Source organism: Rhagoletis pomonella, unplaced genomic scaffold (genome assembly GCF_013731165.1).
Source record: "Rhagoletis pomonella isolate Grant_MI unplaced genomic scaffold, Rhpom_1.0 Rhpom_scaffold_00008, whole genome shotgun sequence".
Classification (NCBI taxonomy): domain Eukaryota; kingdom Metazoa; phylum Arthropoda; class Insecta; order Diptera; family Tephritidae; genus Rhagoletis; species Rhagoletis pomonella.
The window spans coordinates 37524618-37548147 of NW_023458562.1; the positions used below are offsets into that span (position 1 = coordinate 37524618).

The 23530-nt window shown below is 32.7% G+C and overlaps 1 protein-coding gene across 1 annotated transcript in view; it reads left to right on the forward strand.

The window, feature by feature from the left end:
- LOC118744797 (proton-coupled amino acid transporter-like protein CG1139) overlaps positions 1-20619 on the forward strand; it is a gene marked incomplete in the record, with an annotated part of 239955 nt that extends 219336 nt beyond the window's left edge. The window contains 6 exon segments of the mRNA XM_036478140.1: positions 16557-16636; positions 16728-16956; positions 19162-19283; positions 19363-19902; positions 19968-20212; positions 20290-20619. Of these exon segments, the coding sequence (XP_036334033.1) occupies positions 16557-16636; positions 16728-16956; positions 19162-19283; positions 19363-19902; positions 19968-20212; positions 20290-20456 (1383 nt within the window).
- Positions 20620-23530: the final 2911 nt, after the last annotated feature.

Here is a 23530-nt window from a genome sequence, read left to right on the forward strand (position 1 = left end):
CCAATCGACTGAAAAACTTAATAGTTCCTGAAGATGCCTTCAGATTGTAGGCGAAATATCGACATCAATAAATGTAATAAATAAAACTACTCAAATTTATGTTTTATTTAGTAACCGCCCTGAAGCTCAAAATTAACGAATAAATTATAATAAACCGGCCAAAATACAAAAAAAAAATGTGTATGTAAAAATTTTTTTCGAATTTTTCAAGAAAAAATTTTTTTATAAATATTTCTTTTCATATAGAATTTTGATGTGTGTATGTGTTTTTTTTTAATTTTTTCCTCAACCCATTCTCGAGATATTTGGAAAACTATTAAATCGATTTGTTTTTGCTTTTGTGCTGTAAAGTTTTTAAAAATGTATTAATCAAGCTCAAATTTGATATTTATTTATTATTTATGTTTATCCATCAACTCTAAAAATTTGAAACAAATCAAACACATAAAGTGTGAACCCCGTCCATTTTGGTATGGAACGCCCCATATGTACCATGTTTTAATGAGTATGTGTGCAATTATTGTTGTTACCATGAAGTTACCTTGTGCGACACTATTAACCAATTGTGCGTGCGTCGGTGAAATTTTTCTACCAACAAGTAAATAGCAGGTTTTACGCATGCGTAGTTATAGTTTTGTATGCATACATACATACATATGTATGTAAGTACGCGGATAGTACAGATATTTATGTACATAATTACCCTACACAAAATGTGACTAATCCGGAATGACTGCGGGAGCAATCGCAAAGGAAATACCACTTTTAATCACTTTATATTGAATGAACTATTCGCGTTTGTTCGAGCCTCTCCTATAAAAGGCGACTAGTCGCATTACAAAAATAAAAAATGAAAATGTCGCCAGCTGGAATTCGAATCTGGGTTCTTAGATATGAGTCGAGGACGAATTGATATCCAACAATACCCGTATAAGACTAATTGCGACTAATTAATTCCCAATTGAACCAATTGAGTTTAATCCTGGAATAGTCTCTTTGGAGATTATTCGCACAATTTCTTACAGGGTATGTATGTACAAGTATATACGCATTAGTGGCTTCGCACTCTTGACGTCGAATTTTGTACTTAGTAAATTGTACTTAACAGCGACATATATTAATTGAATGCTATTATGTTTATGACTGATTTTTGCTTCATACATACTTATGTATAGTACTATATATGTTTATATTTTTTCTGTTGCTTAAAACATAGTTTTCACCAAATCATATTTCGACTATGTGTTTATATGTACATATACGTACATAAAAACTTTTCTTCAGCTTTCTTCGCGTTCTTCTTGATAACATTTAATATTCAGGTCTAAGCTCAGATAGATATTTAATGAAATGTAACAGCGCTTATAAACTAAATGAGTAATTTTAAATGTTCAAATAAATATGAAAATACAGTGAGCATAGTATAATTTTCGAGTACAGAGTAACTTTACAGTCCAGAATACTATCATATCAAAAGCGCTTGTATGTGTTTGCGCTCGAATGGGTGAAAATTTGCTATTTTGCAAAAAAAAAAAAAAGCTCACTAAATAACAAAACAATATTAATAAAATTTAGTTTTTTAAATAAAACTTAAAAAATAAAAATCAGTGGCGCAGAAGTTAATCCGAGTCACAAAGAGTTTGTAGGTTTACACTTTTGTACGCAGTATTTTCAAAATGTTAGGTGTTCTAAGTAAACTAACTACTTCATATGAAATATACATATGTACACACACGGCAAAAAGTTTTGGCACAATAAATGCTAAAATTTTTTAGTTAATTTTTTTCGCTAATGTTTTTATAAAAATTTAGGTTCATACTACAACAAAAATCATAAAAATATAATTTTCAAACATTGTGCAAAATTCATGATAATTCAGTAAACTTTCGTGGAAATTTTCAACCTTTTTCTTTATAGAGTTTTGTCGCCCATTAAATTTTAGTACAAAAAATTTGAACGTGATGTTTTTTTGTTCACGATGTTTCGAATTTTTGTCATTCAAAGTATTTTCAAAAATTTTTTTGTGTGGAAGAAAATGCGTAAAAAAAATGCGAAAAATCAGCCCGATGTTTACCAATTTCGTTACACTACATTTTAATGGACTAAAAAACTGCATACTAAAAATTATGAGAAATCTAATAAGATTGACGAGTTGAAAATTTGCACGAAAATTTACTGATTTTTTTTTAAGTTTTGAACAACGTTTAGAAATTATATGTTTATGTCTTTTGTTGTAGTGCGGACCATTTGTTATAAAAATGGGCGGAGAGAATTAAAAATAAAATAAAATTTCCTGTAATTGTATGTACCGTTAGCTTATAACGAAGCGTATGAATTTCCAGGAATGCATTTCTACAGTTATTAAAAGTGTAATCGCCCAAATGATTATAACCGTATTTTACGATACTCATAATTTTATCGTGGCGAAATCAGTAGGGTAAAAAACTGTATGCAATTATGTTGTTGTTTTTCTAGGGCCAAAATTTTGGAACCGGAAAATTTTATTTAACTGGCCATAAAGCTCAAAAAATCAAATTATATTTATTGGCGAATAACTTCCACTATGATAAGCTTATATAGGATCAATAAAAATCAATACCATTTATTGTAAAGCCGTAAAGCAAAATAAGCCATGAATCACTCAGTCACATGTTTTTCTGCGGCCCACTCGCCGAACTAACTATTAAAAGATATTATATATACCATATAAGCGGTGCATTTTTTCCATAATGTAAGTAAAAGCTGATACTGTTCGCCGATGACGGCCTTCATGTCAACATTAACCTACATACATACATAACTAAGTACTTGACGTTAATTAAATTTTTGTAAACACGATCTGACGGCATGATATCTTAAGCTTTTGTGCTTAAAATTCTTTGTGATTAAAGTTAAGCAACTGTAATTTTTTTTATGCTAGTCAAACTTTCTTCGCATTCCATTTAAGCCCACTGAGATAACAAAATACAAGAATAAACAGGTAAATTCCTTTATTTACGCAATCAGCTGTCGATCTAGTACGTCAATGCTTAAAAGTTCTTGCCTTCCCCAACCCGCTTTTCCTACAAAATTACGCCGTTCTAGCGCAGCTTCACACAAATAGTTTACTATTTTAATTTTTTTCTATAAATTTACAAGTATCTTCTTCTTGTTTTTAACTAATCTTATGCTGCTTAATTCGTGACAGGTGTCAATTTGTTCGATATTCTTTGGAAAGATATCTACTCGCCAATTGTCTTTAAAAAGTGAAACTAGTAATTGATAAGAAAGTTGCAAAACTACCAGACAACAATTCAAAGCAATACAACAAAGCTGCTAAGCGTTAACAAGTAGAACATAATACTGTTGGTACTTAACCAACGCCACGCCTGGCTATCTTATCTTGGCACGACGCACAAGGCAAATTGACAGCATGCATACATACTACATAACTTAACCAGTTACGAAAACTCAAATAAATAAATAAAAATTATTTATATGATTTCTGGCAGAAAATGCTTGAAATCAAAGTTACTATACTCAACCGAGATTAAATAAAGCAACTCAACCGAAAATCGAGTAGGGATCTCACTTAGTCTTTGAGTGCTTGTGTGTCCTCCATAAGCTTATAATCGTATTTGCTGAATACTTATGTAAGTATTTAATTAAGTATAAAAAGTATGCTGTCATGGCAATAATATTATTTATTGAAATTTGTATAAAAAAAACGGTCCAGAAAGCCTAAAAAAATCCCGATTTGTAAGAATGAGAGAAACACTGTTTGAACTTATGCAGGGTTACCCGAGCTTGGCTGAGAACTGGGCTTCTAGTTGCGGGCTGGGTGTAAATCCCAGGTAGTTCATTGGCTTTATGAAACTATAATCAAGCCAATTGTATTTTATGGAGTACTCGTCTGGTGGAACACACTTCACAAGGCCTTCATCGTCAAGAAGATGGAGAGGGTTCAAAGAGCCGCCTGGGTCTCTACCGACTCGGATTGCCGACTGCACTGCGGTTCTGGGTCCCAAAGGATCTTTTACCACCCACATTCCAGCAAGGGAGGGGTGCAGTATCTGAAATCGAAATTCTGCGAGGAAGTCTCCATCAACCTGAAATTTAAGCTACCTGATCACAGCAGCGTCTTCAATAAAAGAGGCTACGGATTGGTGGTTCTCTAGTGTAACACCTTTAAAGGAGGTGAATATTTATTCCCACAGCCAAGCAGCTATCAGGGCTCTTGACTTCCTGACGGTGCGTTCGAGAACGGTGAAGGAGTGTTTGACTTCCTTATCGACCGCATTTGAGTACCTCGCTATTAAGATTATTTGGGTTCCATGTCACAGCGAAATCGCTGGTAACTGCATGGCCGATGAGCTGGCGAGACAGGGTACCTTCGAGGAATTACTTCCAGATTGGAAACAGCTGGGGGCTTCGCAGACCTCGTGTCGTCTTCTTCTGGACAGATGGGCGTTTAGCCAGCAAGGTTAACCGAAGGCGGTCTGGGGAGCTCCTGAGACTAAGCAAGCTCTATCTCTCGCTATTGGTGGGAATGCTTACTGGTCACTATGTTAATGGATAATAATTCCGTAAGGCTGAACAGCATCGATGACCCTTAGTACACCAGCTGCATGGAGAATGATGAGGTGGAATCATCTCAACACCTGCTGCTGAGCACGGGGCGTTTCTCCTGCAAAAAGCCATAGGTGTCGTCATTGTCCGTTAGCTCCCACTCACCTTCCGGTTTCCCTGCATCCTGTTCCCTCTCCCCTGTTAAGGGCATCACAATCGACAGCTTAGTCGAGTCCAAGTGAGCCTCCCTATACTAAGGCAGCCCGCTTACCTTAATTAAGTATGAGAGAATTCACTCTTTTCCATTGTCAAATAAATGCCCATCTTCTAATGATGTAAAACTTTTAATTGAGAGTATTAGAACCCAAGGAAATTTAGTCATAGTTTGCTTTACTATTTGTAGAAAACAAATCAGATTACATCCTTCATCCGTAAAACTTCCCGAAAGCTATCAGCTGGCTGCCAAGACTTCAACACATATGACGCGATTCACTTACATATGTTGTTAGCTGGGCTTAGGTAAGGTAAAGTTCTCTGGTGGACTTTGTCCGTCTTCTCTTAAATCGAAGAATAATTCGTTAGAAAATGGGTGAGGTTCATATATCATCAGATATTTATACGCCGAGCAGCTTTTCTAACCTAAGGGCTGCATAATCTAGGAGTTTTGCATGTTAGGGGTTTTCCCCAGTATACAAACAGCCGACATAGAATTCATTTGCATTTACTCCAGGTCAGTATTAATGATTTAAAGCCCCGATTGTCGATTGACTATCTGAAGGTTTTAGGATTTATGAAGACCATCTATGCACGACAATTTCTTTAGCCTTTCCATCGAACTTGGCTTAATACACAAAAGAATGCATTCGACCTTTGTTATAGATCCTGTTTCTCCCTATCCAGACATTGCAATGTTTCATTCCGCAGGCTGATTTCTCATAACTTTGACCTAACGACCGCTAGTCCAATGGACTTTCTGCTTGCCAATATTATCGAGTTAATACCGTATATATTGCTAAGTTGAAGAGTTACAAGTAGTATCACAAGTTTTGCAAATATCCCTAAAAAGAGATGTGAAAGAAAGCAAAGTGTCTAGAAAAAAAGTAACTGCATTAAAAGATAAGGAACGCATATCGTAAAATTTTAATAGCTGTCTTGTTTACTCACTTAGTACGTTAACATTGCCAAAAAAGTAAGCACTAAACTTTATATCCATAACTTAAACTATGTATGTGCGCGTCGATAATTTAATGAAGCAAAAAATTTTAAATTTATGGTGGAATTTCAGACCGAACTGGTTTTTATTATCTACATCGAAATTTATTTGGAAACACTTATAAAATATTATTTACATAAGTAATTAAGGTCTAGTTATAGTACCGTAAATAATTAGTCTTAGCTAATAGTATTATTTGAAGTAACTACATTTGCACTTTGATAATGAAAATTTCGCTTATGACATTTTTTAGTTCAGTAATTGACTTTTATGACCAGAAACAAACGTGAGAACAAAATTTAACGATGTTTAACAGACTTACTTAACTAAATCAAATAAATATATATAAGCGAGAACGAAAAATTATACTGCAGCTGAGTGCAAAGCTGAAACCGGTTTATATCCAAACCAAATTTGAAACTTGAATCACGGAAATTCGTTCCGAAATTCATCATACACCCTGTGTCTTAATTTTAAGCGCACCACATATTGACAAATTTTAACAATTTATTTTTTTATTAAGGAAAAAACAAAACCGTCTAATTCTCATATAAAAATTTAAGAGTACCGTTAATTTCTTCATAATGCAATGTTCGGATCTAAACCAAATTAGTATGGGACCACCTCTGAGGTACCCCGTTATAGAAACCGGTTAACGTGGTCCATAGTTATGCGGTAACATACATAAACAAAAATATTCCGACAAATTGTTAACCTCTTTTTTTAGAAGTCGGTTAAAAGTATTGTTTATTCTCTAATAAAACCCATACACCAAACTTTAATACTTTATGCAATATTAAAAAAATGAACAAACTTTTGTTAAAATGTAGAGCTTTTTATTTGAAGCTCTTGGAAATATTTTGAGTATGCAGTTTTTTAGCTCATCAAATTTCAGCATAATAAATTGCAAGCCGGAAGTAACTAGAACTTACCGTTGATATCTGGCATTTTTTTTTGTTGATGGTGTTCCTAATTTTCTTCCATATAAAAAAATCTTCGTACATACTTTGAATGAAAGAAAATGCATAACAAAAATAAATTTTTAAAACTTGCCAGTATGTGGCGCTATCCTCATAAAAAAGAAATACATAGTAAGACCAGGTTCACATCCACCATCATCGGGAAGTATTAAGGTCCGCTAAAGCGCTTTTGACAAGCGAATTTTCATAACTGCCTTCTACATAAAAAGGGTTTAGAATTATGTTGAAACCCAGCTGCACACAAACTTCAATGTTGCCACGTGCGCAATATTTAATACCTCAACCAAGCAAGTCAAACTAAGTATAATCTCTGTGCCATTAATATAAAATCAAATTTTCTTGTTTCATAGTGAACGAAAATTTCATAGACGTCACTCAACTATTTTTGCTTGCTAAATGGTAAGAGCAATAATCTCATACGTGCTTAGTGAACATTGTAAATCATAAGTCGGTATTTGGTGTATGTACGTGATCTAAAAGCTTTAGTTGATTAATTGATGGGGAACCTTCGTCAGCTTAGTGCCGTACAGGTGATTAGAATCTTGCCGTACAGGTGATTAGAAACTGCTTGTCGTAATTTTTACTCTTAATCTTTTCGAATAACTATTAATTAACCTAATCGCTCAGTAGTTCATAAAATATGCTCTGGATGTTGTATGTGCAAATAATGAAGGCAGCCGGTTCGCTAAGATACCTACATATATTCGAATAAGCATTCGCAAATGCCATTTTGTAAGCCTTACCAAGCAATAGTCACCTTAGTTGACAAGGATGGCAATCTGCTTCTAGTAGCACATGGGATTCAGATGGAAAAACTCGAGTAGACAAAGCTTCCGTGATCCACTTCTCCATGTAGCCTTGTCCAAGGAAGGCCATGACCCAAAATAATGGCGTCCGTGATCGAATACCTATATGTTTCAAATCGAATGAAATATATTGACAAGGCCGATTGATTACCGTGTGCCGTAATTTTATTCGATCATGGATGCCCTGATTCGGGCCCACGCACTCAGCGACCATTTTTGAGCTGACCGTAAGTAAACATGTGCTCAAATTTCCATCCGTCCATTAAAATAAGTTCGATTAAATCTATTTTTACCCCATTAACCGACGTCGCCCGCTTTAGCATTTAAACAACTACCACTTTTATGTCAGCTCGCTCTGATGGAAAGCAATTTCCATACTTTGAAAAGTAAACTTAATAGCGAGTTTCCACGACATCCAATTGAGCAATTTCAACACTATTCTCAATTTCAGCTGAAATTGCGATACTATTCTCAATTTGGCCATACAAAATCCAGTCACCTGAAATTGCGTATGACTCACAGTTTCAGTAAAATTTGGACGAAATTACCTCAACTACGCGAATACAGCCGAGAAAAGTACTTTTTTTTTTAAGAATAAATGAGCAAACAGAAGAAAAAACAAGTTTTACTAAAACAAAGCAAATAAATATACATACTGGCATCGGAATTGAAATTGAGATGGTCGTGTTAACAGCTATAGTTTCAAAATGATATTGAGGGTTGAAATTGCACAATTTTAGCATCGTGGAAACTCTCTCTCGAAGGTTGAAGCGAAAAGATCCGATAAAATATACATCCGGCGACTTTTTCATCAACAAATTCCCAACCATCCGTAAAAACGCAAAAAAATTTTGCTAATTAAGAGCCCAGTGTCCCTTATACTTGATTTCCACCAAGCCTTAACCGCAGTTTATGCCCACTGGAAAATGAGTTTACAACTGGAAGGTGGTGATTTCACCTGCTAAGTAGAAGCAAACGAAAGGGAAAAAGCAAAACTTAACAAATAAACTTTGCCGATTACCCCATGTTAAAATTCTTGGCACTTATCTGAGCTCTTAACTGCAGTTAAACCTTTGGTGGAAATTGGCTATTAACCTGAGCAAGCCTATACTGCTTATAGCTGCATTAATAACATAATATCATCTAGCAAGTTCCACAGAACGAGGACTCCGTAACACGTTGTATATGTATTACTTAGATATGGAAAAGAAGGCTCGGCTAAACACTTAGGTCCGTTTTTACAGTGAAAATTTGACTCAACTTAAAGAGAGCACCGTATGCAATGTTTAAGCGATTTCGTAGAACACAAATCGGAAAATATTCACTCACTCACTATAAATCATAAATGTCATGTGGCAAGCTTTAAAACAATATAAAATTAACACAGCGCTTTCTGTTACTTTAAAATAAAGATAAGACGACACGCTTATTAAAACAAACAAAAAAACATTTTATGTACATAGAACTCAAGTCCTTACAGTTTACACATGTGTGTACATATAAAAAAAAGTTCATTGACGTAAATCAATACAATTAAAATTATTTTATTTGACTTATTGTCTGAGGTGAGACAATTAATTGCTTTTGCAATAAGTAATGCAAGGGGTTTTATGTACATACATATGTATGTGCAAATGTGTGTGTGTACTTGTTCACGCATATGTATACATATTTACAATTTATTACAGGTGTCTGTAGGATGTTTTATATTTGTATATTCTTATACGCTTTTTTACTGGGCTGATTAGTTGCGACTACGAAGAGTTTCATTGACAAAAACTTAAAAAAAAGTGCATATGTATATGGGGCGTTCCATGCCAAAATGGACGGGGCTCACACTTCATGTGTTTGATTACATTAATACAATGAATACATTTTTAAAAACTTTACAGCATAAAAACAAAAACAAATCGATTTAATAGTTTTCCAAATATCTCGAGAACGGGGCGAGGGAAAAATTTAAAAAAATCACACATACACACATCAAAATTCTCTATGAAAAGAACTATTTTCTAAATTTTTTCTTGAAAAATTTTTCACATAAAATTTTTTGATAAAAAAATGGTTTTGGTAAATATGCCATCTCAAAAAAAAATTTTAAAAAATCACAATGCTCTGAATATTGCGCAGTATTTCAGTATAGTATAACGGGTAAACTCTACAATAATTTGAGTTATGAATTTTTGTTTACACCGAAGTCTAGTAAAAGGAATAAATTAAAAATGTACAATATTTTTTTTCATTTTTATTGGAATTTTCTTGAGTATGCAGTTTTGTAGCCCATAAAGCTTGCACTTTATTATATTAAAATTTAATGGACTACAAAACTGCATACTAAAAAAAAATTTGAACGATTTTTTTTTAATTTTTTTTTTTTTGAGATGGCATATTTGCAAAAACTAACTAAAGAAGTAAACTGAGTAAGTTAACAAAACGCGCGAACTGCACAAAGAATATTCTGATAACTTTGACCGCAAGTCGGCACGGGTTGCCGTGGTCCGAATTGTATAAAATTTTATTTGGATAGTTTTTAAGACAAATCAAATAGAAGTAGTCGGTATACGTTAAGTAAAAGAACTTCGGTTTTTTGAGACAGTCATACAAATCAAGTCGAATTTATATAAGGTGGTGTTGCTAGAATAGCTGATTTTTTTCGCTTGGGACACATGTGTCAAAATTTCGTATGAGTGAGTGAGAAATGAGAGTGTTGAAACTTCTATTCCCTTCTATCTAGAATAGCTGGAATTTGACATTTGCATGCCGAAAGTAAAAACAAAATACATGTAAGTTGTTTGTTTTTGTACTACCGCTACCACCTTATGTGAATTCGCCTTGATACATATGTACTTGCGTAGATCTAACAAACATATGTAGCTATTGTATGTGTGCACTTGCATTTTATGCTACCTTTGCTTTATCAGCATTTTTTGTTAGCCTATACGCCTGATATGATAAGTTAATTTTACTTTAGTAATTGATTTTAAAGGGGTTCAAATAATTTGATTTTGCTATTGTTGTTTATACACTCGTTGATTTGTGATTTTGTTTTTTTTTCTTCCCTATATTTGTTTTTGTTTTTGTTTTGTTCTTCGGTTACGATCGAGTTGGTAAGTGATCCGATAGGTAATTAACAATTTTTTCACCTGCTACTAAAATTACGATTTATTTGCGACACAACGATCAGTTGCCCCTGGTCAATCCGAGTGTGCGGTTTAAATTTTTTTGGTGGCAATCACTAAAACATAAAACGCACAATTTAATACATACATAGTAATTAGTAAATAACTTTTTTATTAAATTAACTAAAAATTTAGTGTCCGGTCAGTGTGTCGATAAAGTCATTCAACTTAAACGGATTTGTTACAAGTTAAGGTAAAACGATATATGTAGATACGTCATATTCTATACCCGATACACCATTTGAATCTGTGAATACCTGAAAGTTTTCCATAATAACTAAATAAAAATATTCAAAGTGTTGTTGCTCTATGGAAAAATATCGAATCATAAAAGTTCGTCTATAATATGGATTCTCACCAGAATATTTTTTTGTATTTAATTTGGCGTTATCCTAAGCTGAACTGCGTTGAAAAACTCCACAAAATTGGTATTTCGTTAAAAAATTTATATCGCTAAACTTTTTTCTAGTAAAAGGCTCCAAAAATAAAAACCAATAAACTGAAGGATTTAATGACGTAATGATTTTTGAAATTTATTTAATGATAAATTTATTTAATGATGCCGGATAAAGTATTGTTGAAAAAAAACACACAAAATATAACTGTTAGAATTGCGTTTCTATTTTTTCGATCAAATTTAGCCGTAACCTTATGCTTTTTATTTTTTCGTTTGAGAATAAACGTTATCTTTAGGTTTTTATTTTTTTCAATAAATTTTGTATCATTTGTTTTTAGTCTTTTATCTTATTGATCATAATTTATCCGTTTTTTCAGTTTCAATTTTTAAGGTCTTGCTTCTTATTTTTTCGTTCGAGAATAAGCGTTATTTTTGGATTTTTATTTTTTCGAAAATTTTTTTATTGTTTTTTATGTATTTTTTCTGTCATACTTTAACCGTTATTTTATAATTAGCGCTTATTTTCGGTCCTTGGAGATAACTGAAATTTCATTTCAATTCTTTTTCTGCTCTATGTCTATAGTGCTATTAGGAGCAGCTGAAGAACGACAAAAAAATGAAAAAAAAATTTTGGCGCTTACGCTAATATGGAAAATACCGGATATATTTAGTTGAAAGCAACAATCGCCTGGTGTGAACGGCCTTTCAACTAATCGCTTCCAATGAAGTTGAGGGCAGCCATCTTTTGATTCAGCTAATCGCCTCTAAAGTTGCCTATAAAATCGTCTCATGTAAACACCGTATAATGGCACGTTTTATGCTTCTTTCATTGCAGTTATTTGATAACATCATAAAATTTTCCACACTCACAATCAGTCGAGCGCCACTTGTCGCATGCATTTTTTTGCTTAAATATTCATAAAAAATATTCTTGCAATAAAATATTTGCTTAGCGCAGTTCTACCGAGATTCTTCATATTTGCATGCAATAACGTTGTATGGCATTCGATTACATAACATTGAATAAAGAGTTTGAGCAGCGAATAAAAAGCAAATATTTAGCGGTGCATTAACCTAACTACATATATATGTAGGAAAAACAAAAATATTTATTTGCTGGGACGAGCATGCTGGTTCATAACCTGTACATATATCGTAAATTTGCGCTTACTTCTGCAACTGAAATTAATCAACAAAACACAACAAGAGTATTTATGGCTAAACCTTTAGTATAATTCGAAACTACAAAGATTTACGAAGACCATGTGTCCTCTCTTAGCTTCACTTAAAACCAATTAATTTTTATATGCTTTCATGCGCACAGCACTATTCAAAATGCATGTATACCGGTTTTTCGTGCTAAAAAAAACAGAAGTTCTGCATTGCAGCAGAGGTTAGGGTTTTACTTTTATTTTTTCAATAATAAAAACACAGCTTTTCGATCAATCATGACCAAATTAACGTTAGCTACAAAAAAGTAAGCGTAAGTTGGTAGCAAAAAAAAAAACAATTACCTGAATTTCTGACCAATAAAACTGATTTTTATTTGATACATTTATAATCGCAATCAGTTAGCAACACTGCGGAATAAACACCGAACAAATATTGAGGACCCATAAAATTACTTATGTAGATATAGGAAATGCTAAGTAATAACTATAATAAAACAATAAATACAGCTAACTATGACCATTGTACATATGTATGTACGACACACTCATGATTGAAATTTCAAAGCTCAAAGCAACGCTCTGCACAAAATGCCTTGTGTGGTTTTTCTTAAGAAATTGTAAAAAGTGATTTTACAACTATATCTTGATAACTGGCACTGAATCTAAAGCGTGCATGGGCAATAAAGATCTATAAATTCCAAAAAAAAATATTACTTAACAGTCTGGCTCTACATTAACTTCTATCGGTTTACTGGTTACTGCTGTCGCCGGACTTACTAACCAGAAATGGCCAAAGTAGTGTTAAAGTACGATAAGATAAGCCCCAACAATCTGTTTTTATTGGCTTTTTAAACATCGCCTTGATTGATATATACTTAGGGCCGGTAACTCAATGTCTGGTTAACGCTAACTACAGGTTATACATCGTTATCGATGTTATCGACTCCGTGTTATACATATATTATGGAGTTGATCACGTCGATAACGATGTTTAACCCGCAGTTAGTGAAAACCAGACATTAAGTAACCGGCTGTCTGTACATACATATGCACATATATATATACCCATACATATGTACATATATATGTATAACTACTACATCTCCAGACTGAAGGGTGGATGATCAATTTCTTTGAAAGGCATCCCTCTCGACCTGTGCGGTGCAGAAAGAACCAACACTCCGTCGCCAATTTGTTATATATGTCCTCTTCGACGGCCTCACGTGCCTGTTCCACGTAAGGTTCTAAGAGAAGGCGTCTGTAGTATTAAGAAAGCAACAATGTACTCTGACAGGCAAGCGGCTCTGTTAGGGCTAGCTTCACCGAACACCAAATCCCAGCTAGTCTAGAAGTGTATGCGTCAGTAAGCGTCTCTCTTGTCTGGGTTCACGGACATAGAAACATTGAAGGTAATGAGAAGAAGTCCATGAATTGGCGAAGGTAGGAGCCTTATTGGTTTGCATTTTCTTGGACTAGCAAAACGGAGGTGGTCGGACATACGGACTTTTCCGGTCTATAACAAGACGAAGACACTAGATCTGCTCAGGGGCATAGGCGAAAAGAATGGGGCTCCCATATAATAGAGCTTGTCGCAGCTGTCACCTCAGAAAGCGAAGAAAGCCTCCAGCATTTCCTTTGTGAATGTTCAGGTCTAGCGGCTATTAGGCGTAAAGCACTAGGAAGACACATGCAAACAAAACTAGCAGATATATTAGGATTTGATATAGGTGACATCAGCAAATTCATCAAGCAATCAAGTTGGTTTGATCGAGAAAACTAAATTTGCATAGGTATTTAGCATTCCCACTAAAGCGCACCAAAACGGCACAAAATGCGCTGCTAATTGTATTTTAGTAGTACTATGAAGCACTACAACCAACCAACCAACCACTCTGAAACAACTCCGAAAAATAGTTTAAACTCTGCGCGCATTAATTTTTTTCATGTAAAATCTCTCCAATTCATTCTTTGTTAATATGTAGTTCTTGTGCTATTTAGCTGCAACAATTTAATTAAATATTCTATCGGTCAGTATTAGTTTTTCGACTTTTTTTTACATATTATTCGCTCAGTACTGTCGCTGAAGATGCAGCATCCTGAAGAACCGGAGACATTTTTTCAAATAACGTATTTAGGCATATTTCCGATTTTAACGAGGAAATCACAGCGAAATTGCAAGAATTTCCAGGGATAACTATTAGTAAACCAAATTAAAAAGGCATTTTATTTAAACTAACAACGAGTCACTCAATTATTGAGGATGAGTCATTGATAAATATACATACATATACATACATATGTACTTAAATTCAACGGCCCGTAGTTATAATCAAAGTAAAGTCGACTCTAAAGTTAGTTGCCTTTGAAAATTATGTACAAAATTTGCAATTAACTTTAGAGTCGACTTTATTTTGACTATAAGTGCTTGTCGCAGTGGGACGTCCCCATACAAGCTGCGGCCAAAAGTATACAAATTCACTGAAATTTCGTTATGGTTTATTCTGCTCTTCGAAATGGTAAAAGTCGACGCACAGCTATTTCGATGAAGTTTATAGTATATGCTGGTTTCAACCCAAAAAAGCAAAAATCGGACAGAAGGTAAAAATCAGTTAGTCAGACGCAAAGATTAAAAAATTATATTTTACTCATACGAACTGTACGAATATGTACGAGTAGTGCCATGTACGATATGGCGTATGAGTAACATTATTTTCTGCTCCACAATATGATGTCCACTTGCTAGAAAAACTTGGCTTTAAGTACTAAGTTTAATGAAAATTCGGAGAAAGTTAACAAACAAGTTTATTTTAATTCTAAAGCAGTTCCTATTTCTTCATTTCAAAAATGGTAAAACGAAAACATTGTCAATACCTGCATACTAAATTTAATAAAAATCCATTTGCTGTTTGGAGGTGGCATAAAACTGAAGGTTGTGTAAGACGCACACGTATAATTGGAGAATAAGCTTATTTAATGTACATATATATAGAGTGTTTTCCTTCAGCTATACATACAATAAAAATTCAATAAATTTTACTGGATGTGAGTCTATTGTGGAACTATTTATAATATGATACTTACACTTAAAATTTACTTGTACTAAGAATAATTCAACTCTCTTCCTTCGACCTTTTTAAAGTAAGCACTCGAAAATTTTCATACTCACAAAATTATGTAGAATTTGAAGTGAAACTGTTTTTGAATTTCAGTAGATATATAAGAATGTAAACAATGGTTGACTATAGATGCGTGTATTAAAAAAAAACCAGATTGATATATCCGAAGTAGTAAAAAAATGTTATTAAATTACTTGCGACAAAATTAAAATTTTTTCTTACACATTTATTTTTTGCATTCTCTCTACTTTAAGCTCGTCCTATGACTGTATGTATGCATTTTTATTTAAAATTCTTTTTCATTTGGGTGAGTTGGATCTGCGGAGTAGCTTTTTCAGATTTCGCTAATCCATTTTTTACAATTTTTGGCCGCAGTAGTTTCATTTTGCAGGCCAATGAGTCGTTTTATTTTAGTCTGAAATACATATGAACAGCATCTGAATGTTGCTCATACGCCATGTATCCACGCGTTTAAACAAAGTTAATGAAGAAGAGCAATGGCAATTGATTACGCGAAAGTGCTTCGCCGCAGCGTAGCGATTTTTACTGGAATTATGTATGTACCTACGTAGAGAATTTTTTCCTCTACAAAGCGATATATCTTTCATTTTAATACTTTTGAAAGAAAAACCATCAGTGATGTTAGCAGCAATGCGCTAATTGCCAATAGTTTTTAAATTAATTATGAAAATAATAAAAAAATATGTCCAGTCAAATTGACCGTAGAGGCATTTCATTATTTTAATCAGTATATTTTTCCAAGCTAGACGGTATATTTTTTAACCATTATAAAATTATATCGACCTCAGGTGTCAGGTTGGCTTTTCGAAAATGGGACTCGAAACATTGGATGCATAAAACTTTCCAGCTAGGCTCCCATTATTTTTGCGGAGTAATCATAACAGATTTGTGTAATTTAGTATGGCCTGGCAGTTTATTTTGTAGCACCAGTTTCAAACGTCGTATCAATGGTTTAGTTTGAGAAGCTCATGATGAACTATTTCTTTCCAATCCTACAAAACAATTGTCAGGACGAAATTATTGCCGCCTTTATAGTACAAACACAAACATATAGTACTGCTCCCTTGACTATAAAGCACATATTAATACTCTAATCAAAATAGTCATCAATCCCTTCTTTACAGATGGCGGACTCCACCACTTCGATACCAACGTCTAAAGAGAAGTCAACTTCAGTATTTACGCTGAATGATTTCAATTCACGGTTAGTTACATAACACAAATATTTTTATTTATTTTTTTCAAAATATTTTTTAATGAGCTACCATTGTCTTATCCTCTTTTACAAATTTCAGCACAAATCTAACCGAAAAGGCGCAGCTTAGCGGTGATTACCTGCCTTCGGAACACCGTGATCAAGTTAAGGGTCAATCGACTGGTGGTGCGCTAGCACACATGCTTAAAAGTTCATTAGGTACCGGCATTTTGGCAATGCCAATGGCCTTCTCCAATGGTGGCTTGTTGTTCGGCATGGTTGCAACGCTAATTGTGGGCTTCCTCTGTACGCATTGTGTGAAAATTTTGGTAAGTAGTTTTTAACAAAAATTCGCAATATCTTATCACCAAGCTGTTTTTCGAGCTGGTATGACTTCTCCAATTAAATGTAAATAATGTCCAGTGTGGCTTAGAAAACAAAACACTTAAAACTGAAAGGAAACTTTTGAAGATTAAATATGTTTACGTGTACGCTAAAAAAATTGATTAAATATTAAGATTTTCTCTGCAGCTAGCAACAAGTTAATCAAAATAGATGTATTTTAACGTATCATAATAAAATTAGTTGTTTTCTACAATAAAAGTGTTACTATTATCGTAGTTATGAAAGCGATTGTCTTATCACATCTTTGATTGGCATGAAATTTTCCTTTTTTTATTTAAATAAACAACGGCCCAATCAGTTTAATTTCCTATAAAGCCACTCAGCTGTCAAAGGTAAAAGTTCTGACAAATGAATTCAATAACAAAAAAAACAGTTTAATGTTGACGGAAGTTATTGAAATAACATAAAGTGTGACCAATATAGACTTATGGCCTTATTCATAAGAAATAAAGTGGCCTTATGAAAGGTTTATAAATTGAAAAATGTTTGAAAACGTCAATTTATAAAGCTCTTTAAACCTACTTTATTTTTTATGAATAAGGCCATTAATATCTGGTTCAAATGTGCATGTGAACTATATATCTACACCGAAAAGTTCCATTTAAATCATAAATAATTTTGCGTACATAAGTTGACAAAGTTTTTTCTTACCATTGATCCCTGAAAAAGGTTCATTTGTTACATTGAATAAATTTTCCTAAATAAGCATGAAAATGTATTTTAAATTTGTTAAAAAAAAAAAAAGATTACTTTTTGGGTTAACTGATTTAAAATGTAGCGTTTGATAGGACCATTATAAAAATGTTACTTTTTGATTAAACGCTTCGAACAAATGTTACTTTTTGGTGCGAAGAGAACAAAACTATAAAAAAAAAATATTAGATCATTTTTATCATATATGTAATACTCCTATATTGGCAGTAAGAGCTAGTACCGTCCGAAAACACTACAGTACATATATATCAATAAATACGTACGAAAGAAAAGGAACACATACTTTTATAAATAAACATGTACACAACACATATACAAAACCGGCACTCAAGTACACAATACATTGACAAAAACGGTACTAGACTGTCTCGCTTTGATTTCGGAATGCTTACACATTGAGATGTTAGCTTACTATCAATATAGAAGTATTACATATATGATTTTTATCATAACTTTAAGAGCAAATTCTTTTCACAGCAATTGCATATTTCTTATAGCACTGCTAAAGTGTCCATATTTAACCGCAAATACTCACGTTTTGATGCGTGTTTCTCATCTATTATTTTGCCGTTGAGAGCAAGGTATTTTTTTTTTAGATTTCTGAAAGGTTTCGTATTGTTGCTGGTCTCCACATGTGTACATTTGTTTGTTAACAGCTTTTTTTTATTACCTTTATAAATCGAAAAGGAAATTAAGTGAAGGTAGTCAAGTAAATCATAAGCATTTCTGTATAGTCAATAGTTGTTTATCAATCTTTTTTCGACCACATTCTAATAAAATCCAAAAATGGTTTTATTAATTTATTTCTCCATTTTTATCGAAGCTATTATTGACACTTTATTGGAGCATAATTGGTTTTTTTTTTAAGGAATTTTATTACTTGTGTTACAAACCGGTCACCTGTTTGCTGACCGTCACTAAATGTAAACGGATAACGAGCATTTTCCATATAACAATTAATGATACGTTTCATGCTACGATCTCTGATTTCCCTTTATACGAGCGCGGTTGCTGTTTTGGCCGTTATGTATGTACCATTTTTGAAATCTGCCCAACGTGCATATCAATTAGGGAAATCTACTATTACTGCAATCAAATGCAATGTAAGAACTAAAATATCAGAAGTAGGAGGCAGCAGGAATGAGCTCTAGAAAAGCTTAACTGGCAATGAATTTTACCTTTTTTGGCTTTAGATCCTTTTTTCTACCGGTACAGTTGATTCTCCAAGAAACGGCTGCACTGGTTTAGATGAAATACGGCACTCAGATCGCTTATGACTCTGACTAGCATTTGGAGTATTCTTTATGTCTTTGAAATTTAATTTTGGACGTTTTCACGCCATGCGGATTCACTAACTAGTGTATAAATATTATTCTAATCTTCTTTTTGTTTTCTTTTTCATTTACCTCTTTCAGGTCGAAACGTCACAAGATGTTTGCAAAGAACTCAGGGTACCTGCGCTAACATTTGCTGAAACGGCGGAAAAAGTTTTTGAAATTGGTCCGAAACGTCTGCGTTCCTGGTCGAATTTTGCAAAGTAAGTTTGTTTTGCTATTCATTTGAAGAAAACCTAAAATCAATGTACATATTATACCATTAATTTTCACATTACTCAGACAATTCGTTGATGGCGGTCTTATGGCCACCTACTTTGCGGCAGCTTGTGTTTATATAGTGTTTATTGGAACTTCATTTCACGATGTCATCAATTATGACACTGGCTTGGAATGGAATAAACGCATTTACATTGCATTGACTTTGATACCCTGTTTATTTATTGGACAGATAAGAACCCTTAAATTGCTGGTGCCGTTCTCTGCAATGGCAAATGTTTTCATTGTAGTCACTTTTGGCATTGTGTTATATTACCTATTCAATGAGCCATTGGTATTCTCAGATAAACCGCTAATTGCGCAAGCCACAAAGATACCACTCTATTTTGCCACTGTAATTTTCGCAATGGAAGGCATTGGTGCAGTTATGCCTGTCGAGAATTCAATGAAGAAACCACAACAGTTTCTTGGATGTCCTGGTGTGCTTAATACAGCTATGATCGTCGTAGTTTCATTGTATGCGACTATTGGTTTCTTAGGTTATGTGCGTTATGGTGATAAAGTGGAGGGCAGTATTACATTAAATTTAAAGGAGGGTGAAGCGTAAGTTTTGATATTATAATATAATAATCAATTCTTTATCGAATAATGTTTATTTATTTATGTAGGTTGGCCGATACTGCGAAGATACTGATGGCTATTGCCATACTTTTCACATATGGACTGCAATTCTACATTCCCAATGAAATTTTGTGGCGAAAAATTAGTCACAAATTTAATGAAAAAAATCACAATATGGCACAGATACTTTTACGCACCGGCATTATATTGATTAGTGGTGGTGTTTCCATTGCCATACCTGAGCTAGGACCATTTATCAGTCTTGTGGGTGCCATTTTCTTCTCGCTGCTCGGTAAGTAGAAGTTGCAAACTTTTCGAAATTTTTATGTATAAATTCAAACTTTATTTTTACGTACTTTTTTATTGCAGGCATTTTCGTACCTAGTGTTTGTGAAACAATATATTTGTGGCCCGATCGCTTGGGTTGGTGCAAATGGAAGATGTACAAGAATATATTCCTAGGTGTTTTTTCGATATGTGCTCTGATTGCCGGATCTGTAGCGAGTATTAAGGAAATCATTGAAATGTATCAATAGAAATATTTAAACATAACTATGTATATACATACATACATATGTACATTATTATGTAATAGTATACGTTAAATGTAAGTTTTAAAGTAGCTAGCATATTTTGATTATGTAAAACTAAAGCCAGTGCTGAGGTGCAGTTTTAAGTAGAAAATCAAAATACGTTTACCTGTGATTTACATGTGTGAGAACGTGATTCGCTTTTTGAGCAAATTTAGTGCTAAATTTCAGTATTTCTAAAAGTTAAACAAAATAACAACCAATGCATAAAAGTAAACAATAACATTTAAAAAGAATTTAAAATAATATTGAAAAAGTTTAAAAGCTTTGTAGTACACGAATTGCGAAAAACACCTGATTGACCCTACGATTTTGTATGTGAACTAAAACATGGTGTATATACACTTTCCTGCATACATATATCTGCGTACACATTGTTTTATTTTTTAAACTTTAATAATGATTTACAAGCTACAATTTGTTGGTTCTTTTTTTTTGCAAAAATATGGTTCATGCTATAATTCAAAGTTTCTAACTATATGTATACAAAATTAAAGAAAGTTCAACAAATTTGTATGAAAATTTTAATTAGAATAAAAAAAGATATGGTGTGCTGTTTGTTCAATTTTAACAGAATTCAATTCAGTTTTATGACTATAAAGTGCAAATTTTAAGTTGCTAAGAAATCGTGTGGAATAATAATTTTTAATTAATTATTATTTTTTTTGCTAACGTCTCTACGCATTTTTCTCTATACAAGGGATGAGCAAAATTCTAAATAAAAATTTTGTTGAAAATTCGTTGAACTCTCTTAATTTTTTATACAAAAATGTTTGCCTGCAAACCATTGTTAATATACTATATTTAAAAAAAGATGGGGTATACGCTGATATATGCAGGCAAAAAAGTTTACTAAAATTTTAAGTCAGTAAGTAAAGAAATACAATGAAAATTCCTAAATTGGTTAAGCTAAAAACGAAAGACCCTATAAATTCTGTTAATGAATGAATTTAAAAATATGTCCAATATGCTAAGTTATAATAAAACGTGTTTGGTCACTAAAATTTGAAATTTCTAATACACAAACCTAATGCATACCATTAATTTGCTTTTATTTATAAAGGTTTAAAATTTAAATTTAGTTATTAAGCGGATTTTACTACTAACAATGTTTTTATAACATGCATTTTGTAAACTTTTTTTGAAAAAAAAAATATTAAAATGTTTTAGTGTTAAACTATAATATGTATAGTATTTTAGAATTACGCTAGCTTACTTTATGCCAATATGTATATTGAATTTTGTACACGCTTAACATAAATACATATGTACTTAAGAAAATTCGTTGCTTACTTATACATTTGTATGTGCATACAAATGCATGCACATGTAGCTTTAAAGCAAGGAATCTTTTTCCTAGAAAAGAAAATGCAACTACTTATTAAAATTAGCAAAATCTTTTACAAGGACAATAAACGAAAAGAATTTAGTTGGAAGTATACTGAATACGAGTTGTATTAATTACAAAAATGGTAAGTAAATTGCATTTACGTACATATGTATGTAAATGTAAAAATAGTAAAAACCATTATTAAAATTAAAAAAACACGTAAACTGTTTTTGTTTTGTGTTTTTATTTCTCTAAATTGAAAATTGCATCAAAGAAAATTTCAGTTTAGTTACTCGTATTACCAGTAACTCACTGTCAGCAAAACAAAAAATTTCGAAAAATCTGCGCGACTTTTCAGCACGTGGAGGATTTATAATAATTATTACAGTAAATGCCAAAGATATGACGGAAAACTAAAAAAACTACCCCTACGTTAGGCCAAATACAACTTTTTTTGTTTTCGAAATTGCTCAACCAAAATTTGTTAGATTCAAAGGTGTACGGCGAACTTTTTTTTTTGTCTCTCAGGTGGTACGGTATGTCTGTACAATATATTTAGATACTTATTAAAGAAAAATTACTATGGAGTCTTTATTAGAGCAACTGAAGCCAAATCAACAATTTCTAGAATTTCTGTCTGTATGTCTGTGCGCGCAGCAATCTAAAATTAATGCATGTAATTGAATGCAGTTTTCACTGAAGTATTGCTAGAGGTCAAGCTTAAAATATAGAAAATAAAATTAGAGAGTTGCCACCAGTTTGAAAATTTTAGTTTAATTAAATTTATAAGAAAAATTTAATATTGCAATATGGCTGTCAAAAAAAAAGAGGTTTTGAGAAGGCTATATTTTCGGCTTTAAAATACTTTTGTGAAAGGTTGCCAGCTGTTTGATAATTTTAATTTGAATATAGATTAAATATTGAAATAGGGATATGAAATTAAAGAGGTTTAGGAAAGTTTACAGGCGAAAATATTTTTGAGGAGGGTTGCCACCTGTTTGCAAAATTTTATTCAGTTAAATTGATAGAATAAATAAAATTTTAAAATATAGGTATCAAACTAAAAAGGTCTAAGCAAGTTTACTGTCGAAAATATTTTTGAAGCGGATTGCCACCTATGTATTTGAAAAATTAAATTCAATTAAATTGATAGGAAATGAAAGTATTTCAGAAATATTTGATTTAGACATATCTTCAACTTGCCAGAATAATAGTTAATAGGTCTGTTATATTTGTAAAGTAGGCACACTTTTTCAAATTACAAAAAATTGCATTTCAACTTTTTATGGCAGATAAATATACGGTATTTAAATATTTTTTTTGCGACAAATATTGAATTAATACACCTTTGAAGTAAGTGCGCGATATGTAGACACAAGTTATAAGATTATAAATAAAATTTCCAGGACAAAGTCGATAATTTACCTACTTACTAAATATCTTCGAAAATATATTATCTAAAACTATGTTCATATCACAGCATCAGTTAATTTGTTTCGATCAAATTATTTCACATAAATCAAGTACGTTCACATTTTTTTCATAATTTCTATACCCTGCAAACCAAAGCTCCCGAATTCTTAAGGAAATCGTTAGGAGTATCTCATTTCTGTAACGATTTTTTTACGAATTTTCAAAGAAAATTATATGAAGCGGTTGACACGAACTCGTAAAGAAATTTCTGTACGAA